At 35.1% G+C, this 26,405-nt stretch overlaps 1 protein-coding gene and 1 long non-coding RNA gene across 3 annotated transcripts in view; both read right to left on the bottom strand.

The window, feature by feature from the left end:
• Positions 1-3,163: 3,163 nt before the first annotated feature.
• Positions 3,164-17,061, bottom strand: LOC107660323 (transferrin receptor protein 1-like). Its single transcript, XM_016449613.1, has 18 exons — positions 16,931-17,061; positions 13,726-13,776; positions 13,121-13,355; positions 12,788-12,968; positions 12,466-12,688; positions 9,090-9,212; positions 8,908-9,003; positions 8,681-8,820; positions 8,037-8,206; positions 7,813-7,932; positions 7,596-7,681; positions 6,920-6,983; positions 6,774-6,841; positions 6,613-6,683; positions 6,109-6,193; positions 5,782-6,009; positions 5,506-5,658; positions 3,164-5,018 (listed from the first exon to the last, which is right to left on the bottom strand). The coding sequence occupies exons 2-18, from the start codon at positions 13,756-13,758 to the stop codon at positions 4,776-4,778; spliced, it is 2,319 nt and encodes a 772-aa protein (XP_016305099.1). The 5' UTR covers positions 13,759-13,776; positions 16,931-17,061; the 3' UTR covers positions 3,164-4,775.
• Positions 17,062-23,710: 6,649 nt separating this feature from the next.
• LOC107660322 (uncharacterized) overlaps positions 23,711-26,405 on the bottom strand; it is a 4,307-nt gene continuing 1,612 nt past the window's right edge. The window contains exons 1-3 of one of the 2 annotated variants that reach the window (XR_001630997.1): positions 25,241-25,318; positions 23,816-23,866; positions 23,711-23,742 (exon numbers count right to left, since the gene is read on the bottom strand). This is a non-coding gene — a long non-coding RNA (uncharacterized LOC107660322). Of the gene's footprint in view, positions 23,743-23,815; positions 23,867-25,240; positions 25,319-26,405 lie in introns of those variants that run through there. The other variant, XR_001630996.1, reaches the window with a different exon arrangement.

Genomic DNA, 26,405 nt, shown 5'->3' with positions numbered 1-26,405 from the left:
AAGACAATTATAACTGTTTATTAAATTCATAAACATAAACAAACTATATCTTCTCTATTTCCAGTTTGTAGCGTGGATCATTCACTGCAACATTTAATCTGATTCTCATGTTTAAGAATCTGTTATCTTGAAAAATAAATTAAACTACTACCGCCCACTGACTTGGTTTTAAACCTATATTATTATCCAATTTATGAGCCTTAAAACATCTTAAAATGCACACATGTAGGTCAGTAAAATCAAAATTTTCCATTCAACGTTTCTCCATTTTTGGACCTCAGTATTTATAAAAACCTGCGTACTGCCCTGCCTAAAATTGTTGATCAGTTAGGTACACTGTAAGGGAAAATCTGTAGAAAAATGGAAACGGTAGGCTACTGGTCATTTTCTGCCAGGACATTATTCGTCAAGTTTACAGACATTTCCTGCAACCCTACACAAAATGCTAAGTATAGCCTAATCTAAAATACAGGTAAAATGTCTGTGAAAAATCAATAATATTCTTTCATATTAACACACTACATTTTGTCCTATTTTTATGGACTATTTTTTAATTACTTTTTTTTCCAATTACATCACTAACTATTTTTAAATGACATCACAACATAATTTAGCAACAAATGAACCTGCCTTTAGCAACTTTCCCTGAAAATTAGTTGGTAACACTGTAAAGGGTTCAGTTTCATCTTTGGAAAGTGGCGCCAGCATAAACCATGTGGTTTAATGCAGTTCTGTTTTGATTTTAGCCTTCAGTACTACACATTTAATCACTCCTCAGCCCAGAAATGACACGCTTTCAGATAAAATAGAGGGAAATCTCACATAAGGTCCACAATAAGTTACAAGATGAGTTACATTTATAATATAGTGAATCGAACACCTCTTTACTAGACTATCGTCTCTCAAAGTATCATACAGATATTGAGAATAAGAAACGTCATAATTCTACGCATTTTGTCAAATCTCAATCATATGAACACAAATACAGACTTGCTACTCTAGACTGAGGATGAATCAATCTTTGAGCCTTTAGGAGCCAAATTCGCCACTGACTTCACTAAAGCAGGTGAAATCTTGAGATCAGCGCGAGGGCAGAGATATGAGGAAACGTTAAAACAATTTGAGCTCTTAATTCAAATCAATTTAAAGGTTTATCTGTTAAGTTCCACGCTCTTGTGAAACTGTTTTTTTTTTCAACAGTGACAACAGGTAAGGTGTTACAATAATCCGTGATACACACTCTTTTGAGTCCTACCTGTCAGACTCGGTGCTCACTCGATAACGCCAGCCAGGTGTCTGGTGACTGAACAAAACTTCACTCTATGTTGGTCCCGTGTGTATACGGCACTGATTTTAACTGATTTTTAACGTTTTATAAATTTGTTTTAGGGTGTAATATGCTTTGCTCTATAACTGCTGTCGCTTTCTCACTCATTTCTGCCTCGCGTTTCTGTCGCTAAATTACAGCAGTACTCGACCGTCATTACTCAATCTCACTCGCGCTCTGGCTGTACATGCTCATGCTTCTATTGACAACCCACTCTTAAAGAGACAGGAGACTTTCATTATAAAGGCAATGAACGACATCATAATAGCTAACTCTAACATAGTTTCAAAATATATCTATTCTACAGCTTTACAGCCAAATAACTGGTATGACTTTGAGTTTGTATTTAATATGACATATTTCCACAGGGTTAGGGGAAGACGTATTTTGCTTTTGAAACGCATCTTTATTATAAAGACTATCGCCATCAGGCTGTTAAAAAGAAAACCAACAAAATAATAATAATAATATTTGACTGCTGTTAAGATGTGAGTTAAATAGATAAAAACTCTCTGCTTAATTATGGCAATCATATGATATTCAAAGTGAATCCTTCAAAGTACTCTAGTTCTACCATGTGGTCATTTGAAGAAATGCAGACAAGTCCCTGGTCCATACAAATACTGTCTTACGATTTTATATATTTAATACATTTAAAATTATAGACATGACCTAGGACGTCTACTGGTGTCACTGTCTGTTTGTACATATTGAGCTTAGACGTAGCTGAAAGTAGCCAGCTTCTAATTTAATTTTTGTTATATTTTTCATGTCAGAATTTATTTTGAGAAACATTTAAAATATATATACATAATACACACATACACAAACATTTAACCTATTAGTACAATGTATTTGTTTTATTTTTATTTTGGTGTGACATTGTACATACAAGCTATGATTACAGATAATATTTCAAAACATATTTGGCTATTATTTGGCTGATTGACTCATACACATCCAGGTTAACATTTGAGGTTCAATAAGTGATGAATAGAACATAATTTTAGTGTCAATTTAGTCAGCGATCTTAAATGAGAGTGGCTGTACTTTATGCCAGTTAGATAACACAAAGAGCTTGCACAGATGTCACAGTAGAGTCCACAGTTTAAATGCGTTGTTCAAACATTTTATGAATAACTTGCAGACTAATCATAAAACTGAGAATCAGTGCACGTGTAATTCTATAACCACTTTTGTCTACAACAAAACTACTACTGACATAGCATACTTCAGAAACATTTTTTAAGATATTGATATGCATAAACAATCATGAAACTGCAAGTCACAATGGACTTTTTTTTTAGATCTACATTTTCATCTCTTCCACACACACACGTGTGTGTATGTGTGTGTGTGAACCTGTTTTTCTATTCTGGTGGGGACTTAAACTTGAATACAGACAGACTTATGGGGACTCATGTCACGGTGGGGACCTAAATTGAGGTCCCCACGGGTAAACAAGCTAATAAATCACACAGAATGAAGTTTTTTTGAAAATCTAAAATTGTACAAAGTTTCCTGTAAGGGGTAGGTTTAGGTGTAGGGTTGGTGTAGGGCAATAGAATATACGGTCTGTACAGTAGAAAAACCATTACACCTATTGAGAGTCCACACAAGGATAGCAAACCAGACGTACGTGTGTGTGTGTGTGTGTGTTCAAACAGGACATATTTCAAAGTCATGCATAAGTGTTTGTCTTTTTTTTTATCAGTGCATAAACATTATTTCCCACTTTTCGAATCATATTGTTGTCTTCTGACAACCATGATATAATAATAAACAGATGATACTGGCATCAAAAGGTGAACATTAAAACCAATTAGCTGAATTGTTTTTTTATTTAATCTCACTTTGATTTGCAAGTAAAACAGCAAGAGTGAAGTTAAATACACACAAAGAAGAGAAAACAAAGAAGAACAAAGAGAAGGGAAAAAAAGCATCTTAAAGGCTTCATCATAATCTACAAGGCACAAATAATAATACACCAGAAACAAAAGAAATATGAAAACCGAATAAGAGAACAGAACAGAATCTTGTAGAAGCCCATGACAGGATCATACAGAGAATGTTTCTAATGTTTTTAATCTCTGCTGTGATCCTCACCTGTTCCACATTTGATTAATCCAAGGCTAAAGAAGGTAACAGCACTTGATTGTGTATGAAAAACTGACAACAGATTACAAGACTCACAACAGATAACTTCTATTGTAAGAGTGTGTGAATATAGATGATTTTGTACATCATCATAGGAAACACTGTTCCCAATTATTACATTCACACCACAGTGAAATATGAGGGGCACTGCCCTCGATATCAACACATCGGTAGGCAAAAACTACCATCATCTTCTTCGCATTATGGAAGGCACTGCTCCCGATAATGATTCTGGATCAGGTATAACATTGATTCAAAAGGAGGATGCCAAAGACTGATACATACTTGTAATTTACTGATTTTTTTTTAATTATCATTTAAGAAATACAATGTTGTAGTCTGTGGTCATAGCTTTTGAAAACAAGGTTATCTCCATAGCAGATGCTGCTTTCACATTTCGACAGTATAACTGTCATAATTATGGAAGGCACTGCTTCCGATAATTATACATTTGTTAAAAAAGGCGTTACAAAATGCTATTTATAGTGATCCCTGTCACTGATAAATAAAAAAAACTAATAAATAGAAATTTCAGAGCCACATAGGAATGCTTCTTTCTATTATTTGACAGAACTGATCTGAAAAGCCCCTGAAAAATTTTATCCAACCGGAAAATTGGACAAATACTGTGCTTTACGAGTCATTTTATGATCACAGGTAAGTTAGGTTACAAACATTAAAATGACAATGGCTGATTGTCAAACTTGAGCCTGTATAAAAACCCCTCTAAATCCAGACTGTTCCGGTATAATGCAAGAAGTTCCTAAAAGAAGTCTGAAAATGTTGAAAATAACAAACCAGTAAGTAACACATTCCAAATTTGTATAATCTAAACTAGATCTCAAAGGAATAGTTCACCCAAGAATAGAAATTCTGAGTTGTCGACCTTGATGTCAATCAAACCCCTTATGAATTTTGATCTGTATGGATTCAGAGGATGAATTATAGCACATGAGTAATATGAGCTACTTTTATAATGTTATATGCTTTTGTGTCTTTTTTGAAGTTTGATAGCTCCAGCAATTTCATGGAAAAGTGTGACCAGTACATTCTTCCAATATCTTCTTTTGTGTTTCACAGAAGGGGTTTGGAATGACATGATGGTGAGTAAATGATGACATAATGTTCTATTTTTGGATCAACTACTGCTGTAAATACTGATATAAACCACTTATCATAAATTTATGTTAATAGAGCACCAAAATAATTTTCTTCTTTAATTTTCCTTTTTTGCCTTGAGTGACGGTTCAACGTTATCACATAATTAAAGAGGTAAGCTGAATCTGCTTGTCTAAATTTCATTATCCATATCCCATACTTCCCCTGCCAATGCATTGGCACAACCCTGGATGGTCCAGGTGGCAAGAGCAAACTGATTCTTGAATTGGTCAATGTCAGCAGATTCAAGCCCTCCTTTAATGGCTTCAAGGTGATCCACCAGAGCTGCCAAAGTGTGTGGTCCAGAGCCCAGCAGAATATGCCGGAACAGACTCTCCCGCAGAGACGCATAGGGAGAGAGAAGACTGCCTTCCACCTTCAAACAGATGCATCATGTTAACATCCACATTGGTGTATCCGTTGTATATCCTTAGAATGCAATCTGAAAAACCTTTAAAAAGGTTTTAAGGCTGGCATTTTGTTGCTTTTAGCCCATGTCTATTAGCTTTGAGGTACTATACTGTATATGCTATTGTACCAAAAGAAGTTGACAAAGTAAATTGCTTAGCCATTATACTAATTTAATATGTATCTAACACAGTTAGCAATTATATGCATTTAAAATTTATCTTTCTCTTCTGAGAAAGCGAAACCGAAATATTGATGATTTGCCATCATATCCAAATTTTGTCCAATAAAATTACCCTCATCCTAATACCACTTGCTTCTAACTTTCAATAGCAGCAGCAGCAAAGGCTATTCGATATTTTAAAAAGCCCTTTGATATATTCCATCTCAACTTCCTTTTTCAACATGAAATACATCAACACAGGAAAGAATGAAATAGCTTGACTATTTTTTACCCTCATAATGCGATTGTTGATGACGCGACACTGCTCCATGTCTTCAAGGTCACTGTTTCGGATGGCTGAAACAAGGGTGCTGGCAGCACGATCGTATGACCCCTGAGCTGAGAGAAGCCACTGCATCGTCACAGTGGAAGGAAGGCGGCCAGACTTCGAAAGAAAAATGCAGAAAGTGAACTCCCTGTAGCCTTTCTGCACTTTACAGAAATTCATCAAACATCAAGCTTAAGTTCTTTGGGAGTCACAAAAAGACATATAACCATGTAGACTCACCATTTGGCATGATTCAACTTTAGACCTGATTTGGGACACATAGTTGCGGATGACACTGGTATACTTTGCCATGTTCAGCTTGAGCAAGTGGTCATGCACCAGCCGAAGCGTAACCAGTCCGACCACCTCACCTGCAGTCTTGGCGAGTTTGAGAGTGTTGTAGGAAGTGTACCGTTCCAGATTTTGATCAGTATCCTCAATAGTTCCAAAAGGGTATGACTTTGTACTCTGAAACACATCAGCAACATCTTTACTTCCTATCTTTCATCATGAAACAAACTGTACCTGAATCTATTCTACACCTTCAGTAAAAACCTGAATACTTGCCGAAGTAAATCGAAACGAAATTGACGGGATACCCGAGAAGGTCTGGAATGGATAAGCAGAGTGAGACAAACCCATAGGCTCCATTCTGTGAAAAAATAAAAAATGTGTTGATATGGATATTATATAGGATATATATATAGAATGTGTTTGATCAGAATGTGTTTAACAGCTTAAAACTGAAATGAAATGAAATGAAGCTATAATAAAAATATATATAAATATTAGCTGAAGAACTTAAAATTTAGAAATGTAAGTTTTAAGTTGAAGTATTAAAATTACTAAAACTTAAAGAAACACAAAGATATATAGAAATATTTAAAGTATTAAAAATGACATAAAATTACTACAACTTACACTAAAATGATAATATAAAGATAAATGTTCATTCAAAATATGAATAAATACTATAATAGTATTTAAATAATACAAAAAAAAAAACTTGGTGCTTCACCACATGAAATTAAAATCAAACTATGGAGCATAAGCAGTGAGGGACAAACATACACAGACTTCTCCCAGTTGGATCCAGCAAACTGTTCATGCAAGGATTTGGTTGCATCAACTGGAGATGAGACCTGCATGGGGGGGGGAGGTTATTTCTCTTTTTAGGACAGGTAAAACAGCTTTGAATTGATGCCAAAGATTCAGCATTTAAGATACATCACCTGTTTCATTGTGCTCTCTAATAACTCATACAGCAGTGGACTGGCAGTTGCTTTGAAAGAGTCAAAACCTAAAGAGAATGTCAGATGATCAGCATCAGCTCAAGATCTAAGTTCATCAACTATTCAAGAAATGACTCTTTACAAACCTGAAATAACTTCATCAAGGCTGATGTAAGAAAACATTTTCAAACTCAAGGAGGTCAGGTAGCCCTGAGGGTTAAAAAAAAACACAAATAAATTCAATGACTTACAGTAACTGCTGAATGCACAGGCTGCTTGAAATCAAATATTAACATACTACAGTACTCTTACTATTTCTGCAGTATATAGTACAGTATGTGTATTGTGCACAGACATACTGTATATTCCATTTTTGATCCCAAAAGATAAGATATTTTGGACAAAATGTAATATTTCCACGATGATATAACTATAATGCAATGTGACAATATAGCAGTTTATTGCTGAATAATCCCCAGTGTTTTACTTACTATTTTTTTAAATAGTAGGCAGTGTTTACAATGCAGTATTTACTGACAAGTACTCCATTAAAAACGCAAAAACCATGTACACACTGCATTTAAATACAGTAAATACATTCATTCACTTTCATATTTTCAAATGACCGTTTTAAGTTTGCTAAGAAAGGAATGGAAATATGTATGATTATTGGTTTATTATTGTATTTACATTCTTGTTATTGTTGTTTACTTTTATTTGTGCTGTTATTATTATTTGTTATATCATACAAACACAGAGCATTTACTCCCATATTTAACATGGTTATTGTTAAACAGAAGGCAGCCAAAGATGCATTCAAACCTCCAACCACTCAGTGGCCCCAACACTCCCAAATTCACCAGCACTCCAGCTAGCAAAAACTATGCTCCTCTTCGGCTTGAATCCATCTTGGAAGAAAATAAAGATGCACTTGAAATCAACAGATTTATTCTCAATTCAAAATTAACATGTATAATTCATTATATAATGACATTTATTTATGCATTTAAAAAGACATCACTGCTTGTACTTAATGTACCATTCTTGATCATGTCTGTGATAGTTCTGGCCAATTCCACCAGTAAACTAGTGCCGACTGTGCTTCTGGCAAATCCAGGGCCCCATGCATCTCGCTGGGCTCCGATCACCATATAACGATCTAAAGCAAAGGACGAAGACCCAAATTAAGTGATCAGGGACTGGGACCAATTACTAGTTTGATCTACAGAGCTGTTTAAAGCAGAATATAACAGAATAGAGTACCTGCATCCATATAACCTTTAATGACTCCAAACACATTGTGGATTTTTTTCTGAATAAGGACATTGTTTACTTCCACTGTAATAATGTCGCCATCATCGCCAAGCCTGTACATGGTATCCCGAAGCATCCCATCACTCCAGCCATCAGGGGAAGTCCGACCACCTAACTTACTGTTTGAGGACAGGAGTAAACAAATGTGACAAACATGTAAATACAGGAAATATTAACAAACCTCACTGACAGAACTATTGAATTGTCTGAATCTTCTGATTAAAATGTGAGTGGTGCTTGCACATTCAAAAGTTGCTGCCAGGATGCTAGGGTGATTTCCAAGAGTGTTTTTAGTGCATTGTTGCATGGGGTTGATAGATGGTTGTGTTGCGTGGTTGCTGCTGTAGGTTGTTCCTGACTCTAAACCCATATTATATTCTGAGGCCAGATTTACATTTACATTTTTAAGAATAAAATTCTTCTTTTTTTCCTCATGATTTTTTTGTTTTGTTTTGTATTCACAAAAATATATTTTCATATATATTTTCTTAAGATTGTCCTAAAGACAAAACATACATTTAAATTCCTAGAAAAAAGTCTGTTATACAGTGATAGTAAATAGCAAGAGAAATGAATGGCAATCACAACTGCACCTCATGATCTCAGTAGCCTGTTTTATGGTTATAGTTTGGGCTGGAATGCTGGGCAAGCCAGATGACTGAGCTGGGGGAAACTGGGTATGATTGAAGGAAGGGAATCCTGGAGTGAAGGGATCACCAGTCCCGAGATGGACCTATGAAAAGAGCATTTTAAAAGATCAACTTTACATAAACTTTGAAATGCAAAAATATTCTGATAAAAGAAAGGTTCCACAACTTACATGGCCAAAAAGAGCAGTGTCGTCTTTAATATTATAGTTAACAGGATCTGGATAAATTAGCACAGCACTAGCATTCAAGCTAGCAGCATTAGCAACCTGTATTAAGCAAATGAAAACAAAAGGGTAAATAAGTAAATATCAATAATAACTGCCTTAAAATATAAATGTGTGAGATAACCTACCTTTTCAGAAAAACTTAAGAGTCCAGCTCTGACCAAGACAGCCTTTCCATTCACGTCAATATTCAGCTCTTGCAGGCGCCTGAAGTCCTCTGTACGTCCATAATGGGCATACAGAGCTGCACCCTATACAACAGAATAAGTAATAAGGAACAGGCTGAAATGTATGTCATTATTCAGTACAAACTTCTACTGGAGCCCTCGTATCTCAATTATATTCACATTTTAATCCCAGATGTATGACTTTCTTTTTTTCTATGGAACACAAATTGAAATTTTTAGAAAAAATAATCCATCTCTGTTAGTCCATATAATTCAAGTGGATGGGCCCTCAAAGTTGACACATCAAAAACTATGCAAAACAAACACGACAGTAATCCATAAAACCCCACCTTATAAATCAATGTCTGCTGAAGTGAAACGATAAGTGTGTGAGAGAAAATTGCTAATATTTTAAACTTTTTAAACTATAAACTGTTGCTTCCAACCGTCAGCACATTGTGAAACTTATTGTAAACTTGTGATATGATGCTCCTCACTTCTCGCATGAGTTTCACAACTTAATCAACTAGTAGTTTTGGGTAGTCATGGGTTGTTTTGAAGCTTCAACTTTGAGGGTTCCATTAATTTCTTTTTCACATAAGAAAGTCAGTCATAAATCTGGGAAGGCATGAGGGTGAGAAAATTAGTAGAGATTCTTAATTGGGGCAGTCGTGGCCTAATGGTTAGAGCGTCTGACTTGTAACACTAAGGTTGCAGGTTCAAGTCTTGTCGGTGGGGGGAGTGAATGACCAGCGCTCTCTTCTACCCTTAATACCATGACTGAGGTGAGACACTTGAGCAAGGCACCAAACCCCCAACTGCTCCCCGGGTGCCGCAGTAATATGACTACCCACTGCTCCGGAGGTGTGTGTGTTCACTACTGTGTGTGTGCACTTGGATGGGTTAAATGCAGAACACAATTTCCAAGTATGGGTTGCCACACTTCACTCACTCACTTTAATTTTTGGGTGGCGTATCCCAACAGAGAACTAACAGTGCTGAACGCAGTGAATATTCACCTACAAAATGGCTACTTTTTGAAAAGTAACTGAGAAAATTCAGCTACTGTTATGTCATGTGAATTAGCGCCCATTCAGACCAAAAGTGTTATTCTGTGTATGTCTGCATTGTTATTCCGTTGTTTTCCTGTGTGAAAATTGCTAGATGAATGTCTTTGTCCATTTTGTTGCTTTTTCCATTTTCATGTTTTAAAAAGTTTAAAATGTGTTTAGAGACTCCTTCGTTCTGCTCAGGTGTACCCTTGCTCTCACTGATCATTTGGTCTGAAGAGTCTTAAATAAGTGTGTAATAATTACAAGTAGGGGTGTAACTGTACACATATTCATAGACATGTGCACCAAACAAATACAGTACTATAACAACTGCACGAGTGGAACCTCACTGGAAACTTCAAGTTTTATATATTGTTACTTTTGATAAGAAAGATGAGAAAGATAAGTCTCATCTTTCAAATTATGTACTTTTTTTCCAGGAAATTCAAACAATAAACTCCATTTTGACGCTCTTTGATGTGGCGTGACAGATTGCTGTATAAACGCCTCAGTTCAAACGGCGTAATCATCCCAGATAGTACACGTACGTCTGCAAGATGTCTGTTAAAGATCGCTTCATCTGGAAAGCATATGCTGTGTCCAAACATCTGATAAACGTCTTTAAGATGTCAGTTTTACATACATTCTAAATCATAAACATCATTTTCTAGATGTCTATTTAACGTCTGACAGGAAACATCCTATAGACTTATTGCAGATGAGCAAACACTCTAAAAAATACATCTTGCAGATGTAAATGCAGACGTCAAATAGACATGCTATCAGCGATCCCTTCCTCTTTACTAGTTTTAACACGAAATAAACATGAATGAACATCTCATGCCTCATGTAATCACTCAATCAGTGTTTCAACCGTGGAAAGACGTCAATAAAACAACTTGTAAACAAAATGTCATATAGCATTTCATTTACCTCAGGAAGTCATCAGTCTCCACAGCTCATTAGTTGGCTAGAGAAATGAAGTATAGATAAAAGCATTTTGCGAAATATTAGACTAAATATTCATTATATTTTACTTTACCTGTTAGTAATGTCTTATTTAATGTATGTTTAAATAAATCTGTTATGAAACAAGTTATGACAGCCACTGAATATATTTCAACAACAAATAGAATATTTTAATTTAAAAATTGCATTATGTGCAATTTACATTTTATTTAGTCATTTAGCAGACGCTTTTATCCAAAGTGACTTACAAATGAGGACAATAAAAGCAGTCAAAACTAACAAAAGAGCAACAATATATAAGTGCAAATGACAAGTCTCGGTTAGCCTAACACAGTACACGTAGCAAGGTGTATATATATATATACAGTGGGTACGGAAAGTATTCAGACCCCCTTAAATTTTTCACTCTTTGTTATATTGCAGCCATTTGCTAAAATCATTTAAGTTAATTTTTTTTCCTCATTAATGTACACACAGCACCCCATATTGACAGAAAAACACAGAATTGTTGACATTTTTGCAGATTTATTAAAAAAGAAAAACTGAAATATCACATGGTCCTAATTAAATGATTTTAGCAAATGGCTGCAATATAACAAAGAGTGAAAAATTTAAGGGGGTCTGAATACTTTCCGTACCCACTGTATATATACATATACATACACACATATATATATATATATATATATATATACATATACACACATATACACACATACACACACATACATACAAACAAACACACACACACATACATACATACACATATACATATATACATACTTGTATGCATACATATACATACATGTTTGCATACAATTTTTTTTTAAAGGTGAGTGTTGATTTATATTTAAAAATAAATAGTAACTGAATTTAAGTTGAGCTCCGTTGTTAATTGTAACCTTATAGTAATGTAAAAGGCTCCCTATAGTTTAGAACATAAGCTGAGGTAGATTTTTATCCCTAAGAAAAATTTAGTTATAATTGAATTGATTTAAAGAAAGAGCAATTTGTTCAGTAAACCACTGTTTAATAAAAAAATCAATTTTGTTTAGTTTTTTCCCCCTGCTGTACCGAAACCATACGAACAGTGACGTCAAAACTGAGGTACATACTCAACCGTCATGTTTGTGTACCGTTACACCCCTAATTACAACAGTTAGACATACTCGAGAAATGTACAACTTCTCTCAGAGTTGAATTTTTAACACGAGCATATAGAAGATTTCGAATATTGCTCACGATTTGTACAAACTAATTTTACGGTGCTTTTTTTGTCAGTTGATTGTCAACATTCATCCCCATTTAAAACTAACCTGCACTGTTTTAACGGCACTGTATGCCAAATAGCCCTCAGTTGTTCCCACAATGTTACCACGGAACAGGACTCTGTTATTTGAGGAACCAGGCTCATGGACTTTCACATAGTGCTCATCTGTCCAGGTACTCATTCCAAAAGTTTTGAATTTCCCCATGATTTTATTAGCAAGTGCCTCATCTTCTGTGCTTCCTGCCTGGTGACTGGCACTAGAGAATTCCCTGCAAGAGGGAGAAAGAGAAAAAGAAAGTTTAATTTGAATACCTGCTCAACTGCTCAAACAGTATGGAAAAAGCAAACGTGCAGCTGTGTTAACTTACTTGAGGTTGGTGTTAATGTTGGGGGTTGTCAGTTTCTTTTTCAGCAATGCCCTGAGATCACTCCAGTCCAATGAATAAACTGCTTCTGCTCTCACTGGGGCAATCTCATTAAAGACCGGACAATTGGACTTGATTTCTGTTTTGTCTGTGCTTCTGTTAGACAGGTAACCAATGAGGTATCCTAAAAGACATAAGTATGAGTTGTTTTTAATGCATAGAAATTACTACAGTTTAGTGGTCATTATACAAAAACATTTGACCAATCAGTATAAACTATCCCAGAGGGCCACATAATAAGCTTGAATATATACCAGCATATTGGTATATAATTACCAATAATGAAAAGGAACAGAATGCCAATGACAAATCCGCAGACGGTTTTGGAAGAACGCTGGTTCAGTTTGCTGGGGTAATAAGGATGATTATGTTGGTTTATGTTTTCCCCAACACCGTTAGCCTCCACTTCATCATCCATGTCAGATGAGAGCTTCATCTCCACATGGCTGTTGTCACCCTCCATGTTCTGGGTCAGGTTAAAGCGAGTGTAGGCGCGCGGCTCCCCATTGAACTGGAAAAACGGAGTTACAGGACACCATGATAAAAAACTGTCCTGGATTCTCTTCACTGTAAAAACACTTAAAAGGCTGGTCATGTTTTAAGTCATGAGGTTTCAGCTTTTCTCTGGAATATAGAACATTTGAAGCACAAGAAGGAAAACCAATGTCAGGAACATATTAAAAAGGTTTCAGTTAAAGTGCCTAAAAATCTTCTCAACTGAAAAAAAGAAGCATTTACATCTCAGCAATCACAGATCTCATGTTTTGCAATAAAGTCAAAGATTGTGCCTTCTTTGTTACCTCTCAAATGGTAAATCATTGGTTCAGACAACTCCGTTATAATGCCATGCAAAATTAGCTTGTATGAAAAGTATGTCTTACGATTTTTGAAATTGTTGTCCTGGCATGATCCATCGTGGCCTCAAATAATTGCTGCAAGAGAATGAGAATTGCTGAAATCACTGTGAAGTCACAATAACTCATAATCATAAAACAAAGTTAGATTCCTTATGTCAACAAAAAAAGGCTGTTAGCTAATCTTAAATAGAGATATTTTATTGAAATGCTGGTTAAGGTGCACTACGCAATGTTTTATTTTTGTTTCTCTGGGTGATATGACAGTGGTCTTGAACTTTTACCTTAACTTACTTGACACCTGTGTGTGTTGGTGTAGCATCACACTTTTCTGTTACATATGTCATTGTGGAAATTCACTAGGGATGATTATCAGTGAACATATCAGTTCGTTATTAGTTTTAGTCTGAGATATCATATGACTTCAGAAGACTAATATCACATTCGTCATATTGATCATATTTTTGGGGCTTGATAGATGTGGTCACTATGAACTATCAATAAACGGAAAAGAACTGCATGAAGATTATTTTTGTTTTTAATGAAAAACCCAACAGCATTACAGGTTTAGAACTAGGTATATACACGCACACATACATACATTCTATTCTATTCTACTAGTTTTCATATTATTGATTTTTTTTTTTTTAACTTGCTACGTGTACTGCATTAGACTAACATGGACTTGTCACAGCACTTACATATGATGGCTGTTTTGTTAGTTTGATTGCTTTTATTGTCCTCATTTGTAAGTTGCTTTGGATAAAAGCATCTGCTAAATGACTAAATGTAAATGTAAGTATTTTCATGGTCATTATTGTTCATTTTGTGATAAAGATCCTCTTTATATTACACTGAGTGGACATTTTCACACAGTATTTCTGATTTTAAAAGCTAATAATGATTTTAAAAGCTAATAATGACAGAAAGCTCTTCGCTCTCATAGCTCTTTAAACTAAGCTGGTGGAGTGATAAATTAATTTTTAAATAACAAATATCGTATGTAGTTCATAGTTAATATAAGGTAATCAAATCTAATTCTTGTTGTGTATATAAGAATTATAAACATGTTACTTAAAATCACACATCAAATCTCACATAAACCCTTAATCTTTTTAATATATAAAGACCATCAAATTAAATCATTATAAAGTTTAACAAACATGACTATGGACTGAAAGACATCTCAAGGACTAAAATTATTTTTTCAAAGGTTGAAGGTTACACGTTAATCTAATAATCCAAAGCACAAGAGACAAACACTGCAGGCAAGATAAACATGCATCCTTGAGACAGTCTCATTCAACAAATGGATAACAAAAAGGGTAAGAAACACTACATTTTAAATTTGTCCAGAAATAACTAAAGGCATTAAAGTACACACCGAAAAAAGTCACACTGAAGCAATGCACCAAATGCACTCTGCTAACTTGCTTGGACACATGCAAGCTAGAGATAGGAAAATGCATCCGGGCTACACCCTACCGGGAAAGAACTTGCACACAATCAGATCAAACCAATCCTCATGTCCGCTGGGGCCTGACATGTAACCTCTTACTGTCTTTTCCAGAGAAACTACACAGTCTCCTGGGCTCTTTCAGGACGGCCCACTAATCTTAATTCCTTGTCTGAGAAATTGTATTGGTATGCTTACCTATTTACTTCTACCTTTTATTATGGGAACAATGAGAGCCAAATAAATCTCTAGACAAAGGAACTTTTATCACTCAGTCATAAAAAAAAAAGTTGAAAAAACAATAACAATTACACTAGGAGAGGAAGTAAACTCAAGTTCAAGGACCAAGGACAAGCCAGTCAAATGTTCTATTATGGGGGGAAAAAAAAAAAACTCTCCATGAGCGGCTTTAAAATCCTAAATGATTTTGTAAAGTGCTGGTTTAATCTATTCATGCAATACAGACAGAATTTAAACTGCTATCTAAAGCTACTTAATCATGTGACTCTGTGCTCACCATCTTTTTCTGAGAAGTAAATGGATGAAATAACCTTGTGTCAGTTACTCACATTTAAAAATAACATCTGTAGACGCTCATGTAATAAATGTATAACTGTATTTTTCTGGCTGTACAGATTAACGTCAAACCATTTTGGACCTTAATCTACATTCCCAAGAATTCCAGACATTGTTGATTAATATTTACAGAACTGGCAGAGAGGATTAAAACGTCACTGTTGCAAATCATGTGATGGTCACACAGCTTTAAAAACACTTTAAAAATGTGTTGTTAGGCAACTCAAAATCTAAATTAACTGTTTTTATTCAAGTAGGATTAAAACGTCACTGTTGCAAATCATGTGATGGTCACACAGCTTTAAAAACACTTTAAAAATGTGTTGTTAGGCAACTCAATCTAAATTAACTGTTTTTATTCAAGTAAATTAAATATGAGTGCAACAACTACATTCGGTTTTTTAGGGTCAGATCAGCTGCAATTAGCTTCATGAAGTAACAACTGCACATTTTCACTTTTTTCTCATAAATGTTTATAATCACCAAAATGTATTTGCAAGCAGCACCAAATAAAATAAAAAAAATCTCCTGCAATATGAATATTGTGCCTTTCAAACTAGTAGTGATAATTAATTTAGACAGATAAACATGGTAACACGCACAACCCAAAAGGACTCGGGTTAACTGGGAAGGACAAGTGTTCAGGGCTGACCCTGAAGAAAATGTCACATCCATCTGCCAGCAAATCACAATTCAAAAATTACAATTTAGTTATACTAAAACAGTCATTTGAAAATGTAACTTGAAACACTACAATACTATTCCAGTTATTAAATATTGAAATTGGATTCATATTAAAACTAACAACATTTGAGGCCATTTAATTTAAATCATCGCAAAAAAAGTTAGTACTTTGTTATTAATCTAATTGTACAAGTGAAACAATCACGACCTAATAATATCAGTTTGACACAATCTGTGTGAAGGTCAGTAGAGAAGGGTTTGCATAGCACGTGCATGAACTCTCTGTAGTCAAATAAAGGTTAACTCTGTACAAGCATATACAGTAGCTGTCATACGAATTACAAGCGATTATTATTATAAGTCTTATCATTTTAAAATATACTGTGAGGAATAATCCTAATTTAAGATGTTCAGAAAGCTATGCACCGCTACTCTTAAAGTAGAAATGGCCTGCAGTTAACATTCTGCAGAAAAAGCATTTATATTAGAAGACCATGAAGTGTATGATGATCTTACCAATGTCCTCAAGCTCCTGCCTTACTGAAGGCGAAAGTCACGACCGCAGCACCCTAGTCACGACCACCACGAGCGCCGCAGATACACATAATACCCTTGGAGACCCTGCGCGATTGTGTTCATATTGCGGGAGGTGGGTGCTTTGGTGTCACTTCCGGTTTTCTATATTAGGAAATTATTTATTCACTATGTATCTCGGTGCAAGAGCTGAACGAAGTTTTACTTTGCATTAAAATATATTTAAAAAATTAGCCTCGAATTTTCATTTAAATTCTGAGAATATTTAGTATCAAATATGGTCATATGGTACTGTATAATTAGCCTACATCTTCTACCCCAATAACAAAAAAAAAGATCTTAAATATTCTAGTAATGAAAAGATTGCTTTATTTTCAAAGTGCCTGCTCAGCAGACTCACACACCAACATCTGTAACTGAGCAGGCAGAAGAAGAACATTTGGGCCAAAGTAATCTAACCTGGGAGACATTTTCCAGGAGGAGTTCAGGAAAGTAAAGGACACAACCAATGTGGGTTTTCTTCAGAATTTAGCAGCACCTGTGAAAATACTGTGAATAATAAGGTCATTCAGATTTCGTTTTAACTGTATGTCCAAACGCTGGAGAGGCTTCATTCTCTGACTGCCGAAGCACATTTAAATAACTGTATGTTTCTTCCGTGTCAGAGTTGAGATTACATATCTCATATGTGTGCACAGGAACACAGCAGAAAACATGATGGTGTCACGTTCATCAATACACTACTTATTAAAATGTGAAATTATAACATTTCAATAAGCATGTTGAAGTATCTGCTTAGAAAATGTAAGTAAAATATATGCTGTAAAATTGATTAGATTAAAATATTCACTACTCACACTTTTTCCAGTTCAGATTGCCCCCCAAAACAATACCCTGAAACATCTTATGCCAGGAACAGTCACTGTGATGTTATTAAGTCTTACTCAAGGGCTCAATGATAACATGAGAACTGCAAGCACATTTTTCTTCATTTTTTTATTTAATTTTATTTGTATATATTTGTTTTTATTTATTTTTGTGGATATCAATAATTCTATTAATGCTTGATTATTGTTTAGAGTGACTTATGTTTCATAAGTATCTTTTACCCATTATTATGTTGCTAGAATTAAGGTAAACCCCATTTTTGCAAGACACCAAAGCAGGTTTCTTTACAATCTCAGACACAATGGGTGGTCTATGATTTATGCCTCTATAATTAACTGAATCCCTCCATTTCGGGTGCTCAGCTGAGCCGTTTCTTCCAGATTTTATAAACAACCCATGTAACTTAGGTAACTTAGATTTTTCTTCATGATGATAATCACAGTAAAAAGATTTTGTAGTGTACTTTTTCAGTAAAATGCAAGAAAGCTGTAACAAATGTTTTGTGAGCAGATTTCTTTTCTTTCAGAGTGCTTTATTTCTTTGCAACAGGTCTCCACAGAACAAAAGGACACTGAAATGATATTTATGTGTACACCAAAGCTTCATTACCGTGGTTTTTTTCTTTTACCCAGACTCTGAATTAGTTTCAGTAAATCACACACTGCATGTACTGCCCTGCTGTTCAACAGCAAACTGGTTTGCTTTTCTCCTTTCTTCAACTTTTCCCATGAAATAAAATTCATGTCCACACAAGTACTTCTGACACTCTCATGGTACTACTGTAATTCTTCATTCTAGCAAAGTTAATTCCATGTCTGCCGTTATAAGCAGATCAATAGATAAATTCTCAAAAACAAATACAACTCCCTCTGCTCTGTTTAGTAAACATTGCTGCAGAATATGTGAGAGTATTGTGGCAGGATATCAGAGGATGAACCAGTCAGAGAAACCGATAACAAAGTCTCACCCTCATCCACCTGTGCAACATTCACACTCTGATCACATAAACATCTTCCCACAAATCCAGGACGTGCAGTGCAACACGTAAACGTGTTTCCTTCTCCATCTGAGGTCATCTGTGGGTCCTGAAACAAACTGTACAGCATTTGAAAGAATATCCTATAGGATTATAGGGGAGAAATCCATCAAAGATATAATAGAATATTGAGTAAAATAACATAATAATATAAAAATATTTTACATTCTATTAAATTTTTTTCTTGATCATTTTAAATTTAATTTGATACATCTTTATGTCTCTTGTCCTTTGCTAAAGGGATAGTTCACCCAAAAATGTAAATTTTGTAAATGTAAAAAAAAAAAAAATTAAAGGGGTCATATGATGTTGCTAAAAAGAACAGTATTTTGTGTAATGAAATGTGTTTATGCGGTTTAAGGTTCAAAAAAACACATTATTTTCCACATACTGTACATTATTGTTTCTCCTCTATGCTATGATTTTTACAAAGCTCATCGGTCTGAAAAAGCGAGGTGTGCTGTGATTGGCCAGCTATCCAGTGCGTTGTGATTGGCCGAATACCTCAAGCGTGAGACGGAAATGTTACGTCCCTACCATACTAAAGAGAAAGGAAAACTTGAAATCGCATCATATGACCCCTTTAAATAAATAAAATGGGTCAATGGGACGTCAACAGGAATAATGAGTTTTCATTTTTAGGTGAGCTAAGGCTTTTGATTATTTGATACCATGTGCTTTAGTAATGGCAACTGACTATTAAATAGTATATTTTATTATATTTATAACATTTTTTGCATAAAACTCAAATCAGAGTAAACTCAAAATAATGGTACACATCACAATATATACACAGCATAATAATTATACATTATTTTAATGTATGGTAGCTGGCTACACTTTTGGTTTTTGATGTCTGGTGAGAAACCACTCTTTCTTAACAATACCATAAATTACATTCACTTTTTCTTACATGTGCGACTAGTTGAAGGCTATAGCAGTCTTGTACTGCATGTGATGCACAGCTGTGGTGGACTCTTTTCAAGGCCTTTTGTGTACGGGATATGAGCACCAGACACAGCTGGCATGGTGCAGAACACCATGACCTTCAGCTTCAGATACCTGCCATGGCCGCACACCTCAAGTATTAACTTTTCCTACAGCAGCTACACACACACACACGTTTTTGCACACAATCCCTTCGCGCGTCTTTCTGGTGAGGCACACACCCAAGGCCTGAAAGGACTTCCTCACTTTCTCAGAAGATCCTGTTATCAGGGTCCCACACGCAGGGGGAGAGGTCTGGCACACAACGAGAATGAGATCAGAGAGAGAGAGAATAATGGAAGATACTCTGCTTTGCCCGTCTCTGACCCCATAATTCCACCTCAACTGCAGTTTTCTCATATTACAATCTAATCTATTATTTAAAGAGATGGAGCAGAAAACAATGCAGGTCTGACTTTCATTTACTCACATTCAAATCTGTATGACTGAATGAACTATAGCACATGAGTGGAATGGGCTACTTTTATGATATTTTATGGTGCTTTCATGTCCTTTTTGAAGTTTGAAAGCTCCAGTAATTTCATGGAGAAGATCCACTTGTACATGCTTCAAAATATTTATTTTTGTGTTCCACAGAAGAAAGTCATACAGGGTTGTAAAGACATGAAAGTGAGTAAATGCTGACAGTTTCTCTCTCTCTCTCTTCATCATTTTTTAAAATAACACTTTAAGGCTTACAAGTGACAAATTAAAGTTTGGGAAGTTCAAGCATATCATTTTTTTTTTGAGAATATCATAACATTAACATCATTCTGTGAAAAAAAGATTGTCGACTTGAAGGAAAAAGAGTGTTGCTCAGTCAGTGCGTTATCTGATAGGAGTGATTTCACTAAGCAATATTTTTTTGTTAAGAACATTTCAATTTCTTTGTGTTTGGTCTGGTCAGAGGTGAAGCCGTGTGAATGTTTCACTCACAGCAGAAAGTGTTATTGTTAAGTAAATGTGAAACCACAATGACATGTATCTCCAGTTTAATGTTTAATGGAAAGTGCATGCAAGTATGTGAATACAGCGCTGTTCAGTGGTAAAATTATTCTTATTTAAAGGTTTTCCTGTTTGGCTGTGGCAGCTGAAGTAGGCAGAAGCGCACCTTAAGCATTTAGTCACACTCTGTCTTTGTTTTCCTCACACACGTACACTCGTTTTTTCACTCCCTATCCAGCCACGCCATCTGTTCATTAAACTACTGTGGCTTATTATTAGGGCTGGGCGATATGGCCAAAAAATTATCACGATAATGTTTGCTGGGCGATATGGCCAAAAAATGATCATGATAATGTTTTTTCATATCAGTCGATATCGATAATTATCACGATACATGTCAAATTTTTATTTCTTTAGGCAGATTTTTGCTCCAATGTGAAAGTTGTAAAAACCAGACAGTTAATTGTGGTTTTAAACTACTCTTTATGGTCAGAACACGACAAACACTTCGTTTTTGAATTATTTACTCTTTTCCAGTCATTGTTCCTTAAAATATCTTAATAGAAAAAAATAGTTTCTTAGTTCTGCACGTTCTAATGAGTAATATTGTTTCAAATCAAGAAACAGGTTTGTGTTGCCTGATAATATTAATAATAATATAAAAATTTTTGTCTCTTAGAAATACACATTTCATAGTAGCTTAAGTTAGGATGCAGATGTAGATTTATGTTCATTATCAAAATCAGTAATATCTGTAAGTATTGTAGCAACCTCATTTTTATATGGTGGAATTGAATTATTCTGACTGTTTGAGTTTTTTTTTTTTTTTAATTAACCACTGGTCTTCGTGCTACTACAGTAAATCTATTGTAAATGATGGCAATTTGTAGATTAAAAAGTCTTCTAACTGTATCGCTGCGCACAGTGTTTCTCCTGTTAGTCAGCGCGGTTTCATCTGGCTGTAAACAGAGTTATTTGTGTTCTTCGCTGAATGCAAGCGCTTCACACGGGATCTCACAGCACCGTTTGATCGAGACTCATCAGCGAGTGAACACATCTATTCTATAATCGTGTTTCCGATACGGATCGAGTAGTGACCAGGTACTTGATCCGTACCGGAAACACGATTTGTATTTTGTACTGCGCATGTGCAGAAATGCGTCTACTTCCTGTCTGTATGACGAAACAATTTACGGCAATTTCGGGTAGTTATAATAATACTGTTGTTATAATACTAATAATAATGTAATGTTTTCATGTGTTGTTGACACTACCCGATCCGTACCGGAAATAGTCCTTTACTAGTGATTCTCTTTATATAAATACACTTTTTTTTTTTATAAAATATATCGATTAAATTTGCACAAATTAAATCAATTCAGTAAAATTAAATAAAAGAAAAACAAAATAGTTTACATTTGCTAGACCCTATTTGGGTAACACAGATGTGTATATAAGTGTGTGTTTTACATTTAATTATTAATTTTCTAAAGATATGTTTTACTTATTTCAGCATACTTTAACAAATGTCTGCATCTAAGAAACACAAAAATGTATATTTTTTAAATTATTTATTCATAAATGAATTCATTCATTCATTCATTCCCTCCATCGTCTAATACACTCTCTGTGATTGTGTACCCAGTACCAAGCTGTATGAAGGTCTCTCACAATGTTAGGCTGTTGCACCTGAATATATATGGGATTACAATTCTGCCACAATTCTGCTTGGAAAAAACTATGATCAGAATATCAACTTGCATAATAATTATGCATGCACTGTATTATTCCTCTTCTGCTGTCGAGGTAATGCAAGAAATGTTGTGATTGGTTGTCAAGGCAGCCAATCAGAATTTAGCAGCCTCGGTCTCTGATTGGCTGGAATTATGGCACATTGTAATGCTGGGTTGTGTTGAGCACGCGAGCTGTTGGCATTTAGCGAGCACTGAGGGCGGGCATCAGGTGAGCAAGCTAGTGAAACGTTGCACATGCAAAAGAGAAGGTCTGCACACATCCAAAAACTTATTTTAAATGCAAAATTGATTTTCGTGCGCTCGAAATACTTTCTTCTTTGCGAGACAAACATTTTCTCCACAAAACTCAGTTTGTGCGCGTGCAAAACGCACTTTTGCGTGCTCAAAATATGGCCTTTCGCGCGCAGAATTGTGGCAGAATTGTAATCCCATAAATATACAAATATATAATGGCACAAACAAATTAAACTATTTATCCAACTTGCATGCAACTCCATGATATATGACCACTAAAATGTTTTTTTCCACCTCTTCAACCACAACTCTTCTGCTGGGTGACTGTTTGGTGGTGGTGGATTTTGACACCCTAAAGACAGGCTCAAGTGTTCCCTGAAGGAGTTGGGATGCTTCTTCTGTCCAGTGTGCAAATCTCAGTGTCCATGCCTTTGTAAAATATGTAAATGCATATGCACTCTCAGGGCTGTACAGTGCGACATATATGTTGCACGTGCTACAAAAAATGCCTGTTTAAGTGATGAACTCCATTACTTGTGTTTGCTTCAGACATGATAACAGACGTTTTATACTTGCGCTACAACTTTTTGGCCTGTGCTACAAAACTTTCAACCTCTGTAGCACCAGTGCTATGTGAAAAAAAAGTTAACATACAGCCCTGACTCTATTTGTATAACACCTTTCTAGTATCACTTTGCCAACAGTGACTTAATACAGCCGAAATACTGAAATTGTATCTGTAGAGTCTGTCATACCCTTCGAGGCAAAACCTCTCCATCAACTGAATGCACCACCACTGGCGAATCAATGGCACCTTCTCCTGAAAGAGTGCAAAACAAAAAACAAACAAATAAAAAAAGCCACATAAAAGTAGTTTGGTATATTTTTGTGGAAATATAACTTACCTCTGTGAATGTCAGTGGGCATGATGTACAGGTGCTGAGAGCATACTGTGAAATACAAATAACACTGTAAGACTTTGATTTTATTATTTAACAGCTTTGACAAATGAAACATTCTTACCATCAGCATGTAGATGCCACAGGAATTCCCTGTACACTGTTGAGGAAAACACTGGAAAAGGAAATGTGCATCCACAGTTAGTTTTAAAAACAACTGCTGGCTTGTTTAAACATATATACATACATATCCTAATCCTTTTAGGATCATTTCGACCCAAAAATGATTTTAGTTTATTTTTTAAAACCAAGCATTGATCATTATGGTATGAGACTTTATGACTTTTGTCAGACTTGAATTGGGAACACGCTCACAAAAAAATTGAGTGGATACGCAGAGTTTCTGTGGTTGTAATAAAACAATTCAAAAAAAGTTACAAATCCTTCCCTCACGGGTCAATTTGATAGGAATGAATGAAGTTTCCGAAAAAACTTTTTTTTACTACATTAGATAAAAAAATAAAAAAAATACATATATGTGATCCTGGAGCACAAAAGCAGTCATAAGTAGCACAGGTATATTTGTAGCAATAGCCAACAATACATTGTATGGGTCAAAATTATAGATTTTTCTTTTATGCCAAAAATCATTAGGATAAGTAGTAAAGATCATGTTCCATGAAGATATTTTGTATTTCCTACCATAAATATATCAAAACCTAATTTTTGATCAGTAATATGCATTCCTAAGAACTTCATTTGGACAACTTTAAAGGTGATTTTTTCAATATTTCGTTTTTTGTTTTTTTTTGCACCCTCAGATTCCAGATTTTCAAATAGTTGTATCTCGGCCAAATATTGTCCTATCCTAACAAACCATACATCAATATTAAAAAAAAAATTAAATAAAAAAATAATGGGCCCTTATGACGGTTTTTGTGCTCCAGGTCACATATACAAAATCTGACACAATCCACAAAAGACACATACCAAACCAAAGAGCTGAGACTATATAATATCCCCAATGCATAAACAACTCACATACCCACACACACACACACAAACGGTACACACACGCAGACACATTATAACATGAATAATGTTATTGCTAGGAAATCACTGTCATTTTGACTTTTTTGACTTAACAGTTAAATTTTAGTTTAAATTTGAGTGCTGTGGTGGAGACCAATGAGTTTATAGCATATTTATAGTTTTAAATATATATTTTATATTACATATTTATGAAACTGTATGAATATACATATGTTGATTAAAATTCAGTTTGAATTAAAAACATTTATTTTTGCAAAATATATATTTTTTATGTTTAAATGTATCTGACTGCATAAAAAAAGCAAATTCGAGCTTCAAATTGGACCAAGTTTATGTTTCACTTGTTTTGCTCAGTTAAGAATCTCCATGGGATCCTATAGGCCCCTATAGAGGCAGTACCATAAAATGCTATTTTGTCTTTTTTTTTTCTTCACAACATGGAAAGACTTATGGGAGTTTAAATTAGCTTTACACAATTCCATCATTTTAAACTTACCTCAAGGTCTCTTCCTGTTTTTTCAGTCCAGGATCCTAGGTCAATGAAGGTTGCAATGTGTCTGGCATTCCAAAGAAAACACAAAATACATAATGTGTAATTACACGATCAGCTCTGTAGCCTGAGAACGAGACTCTGATGAACTTGAAGCCTTGATATTTTTAAAACACTTGATAAGACACTTGAAACTTGATATTTAAAAAAAAATTTTTTTTTAATTAAGCTCATGGTAGTGATGTTACATATGACACTGAAGCTTCAAAGCGCGTATCGGGTAAGCAGCGCAATTTCTCACGAAGCTCTGTGCCGGAGCGCGTATTGTTTTCAGATAATCACGTGATCAGCAGAAAACGAAGCCTCACTATCTGTCCAATCACGTGCGCGTGTCGGAATGTTCGAAACCTCAGATCTTACTTTACGAGTAAGTTTTCATTCAGACTTATTCAATTACATTTTTAAATACCCTGCCATACAAGTAATATGAAAAGTTTATGTTTCACTTGTTTTGCTCAATTAAGAATCTCCATAGGATCCTATAGGCCCCTCTAGAGGCAGTACCATAAAATGCTATTTTGTCTTTTTTTTTTTCTTCACAAGATGGAAAGACTTATGGGAGTTTAAATTAGCTTTACACAATTCCATCATTTTAAACTTACCTCAAGGTCTCTTCCTGTTTTTTCAGTCCAGGATCCTAGGTCAATGAAGGTTGCAATGTGTCTGGCATTCCAAAGAAAACACAAAATACATAATGTGTAATTACACGATCAGCTCTGTAGCCTGAGAACGAGACTCTGATGAACTTGAAGCCTTGATATTTTTAAAACACTTGATAAGACACTTGAAACTTGATATTTAAAAAAAAAATTTTTTTTAATTAAGCTCATGGTAGTGATGTTACATATGACACTGAAGCTTCAAAGCGCGTATCGGGTAAGCAGCGCAATTTCTCACGAAGCTCTGTGCCGGAGCGCGTATTGTTTTCAGATAATCACGTGATCAGCAGAAAACGAAGCCTCACTATCTGTCCAATCACGTGCGCGTGTCGGAATGTTCGAAACCTCAGATCTTACTTTACGAGTAAGTTTTCATTCAGACTTATTCAATTACATTTTTAAATACCCTGCCATACAAGTAATATGAAGAAAACTATTTCAGAAAAAAAAAA

The sequence above is a fragment of the Sinocyclocheilus anshuiensis genome, unplaced genomic scaffold (genome assembly GCF_001515605.1).
Source record: "Sinocyclocheilus anshuiensis isolate Anshui unplaced genomic scaffold, SAMN03320099.WGS_v1.1 scaffold1599, whole genome shotgun sequence".
In the NCBI taxonomy this organism is placed as follows: Eukaryota; Metazoa; Chordata; class Actinopteri; order Cypriniformes; family Cyprinidae; genus Sinocyclocheilus; species Sinocyclocheilus anshuiensis.
Note: the sequence above shows the minus strand (reverse complement) of the source record. Positions and strands in the feature narration are given on the sequence as shown.

Bases quoted from the DNA above. Each gene is read 5' to 3' on its own strand.
- LOC107660323 (XM_016449613.1), bottom strand. From the start codon at position 13,758: ATGGATCATGCCAGGACAACAATTTCAAAAATC. The intron at 9,004-9,089 runs GTAGGTTATCTC...TGCTTAATACAG, and splicing joins TCTTAAGTTTTTCTGAAAAG to GTTGCTAATGCTGCTAGCTT. The intron at 7,933-8,036 runs GTACTCTATTCT...CCTTTGCTTTAG, and splicing joins TAAAGGTTATATGGATGCAG to ATCGTTATATGGTGATCGGA.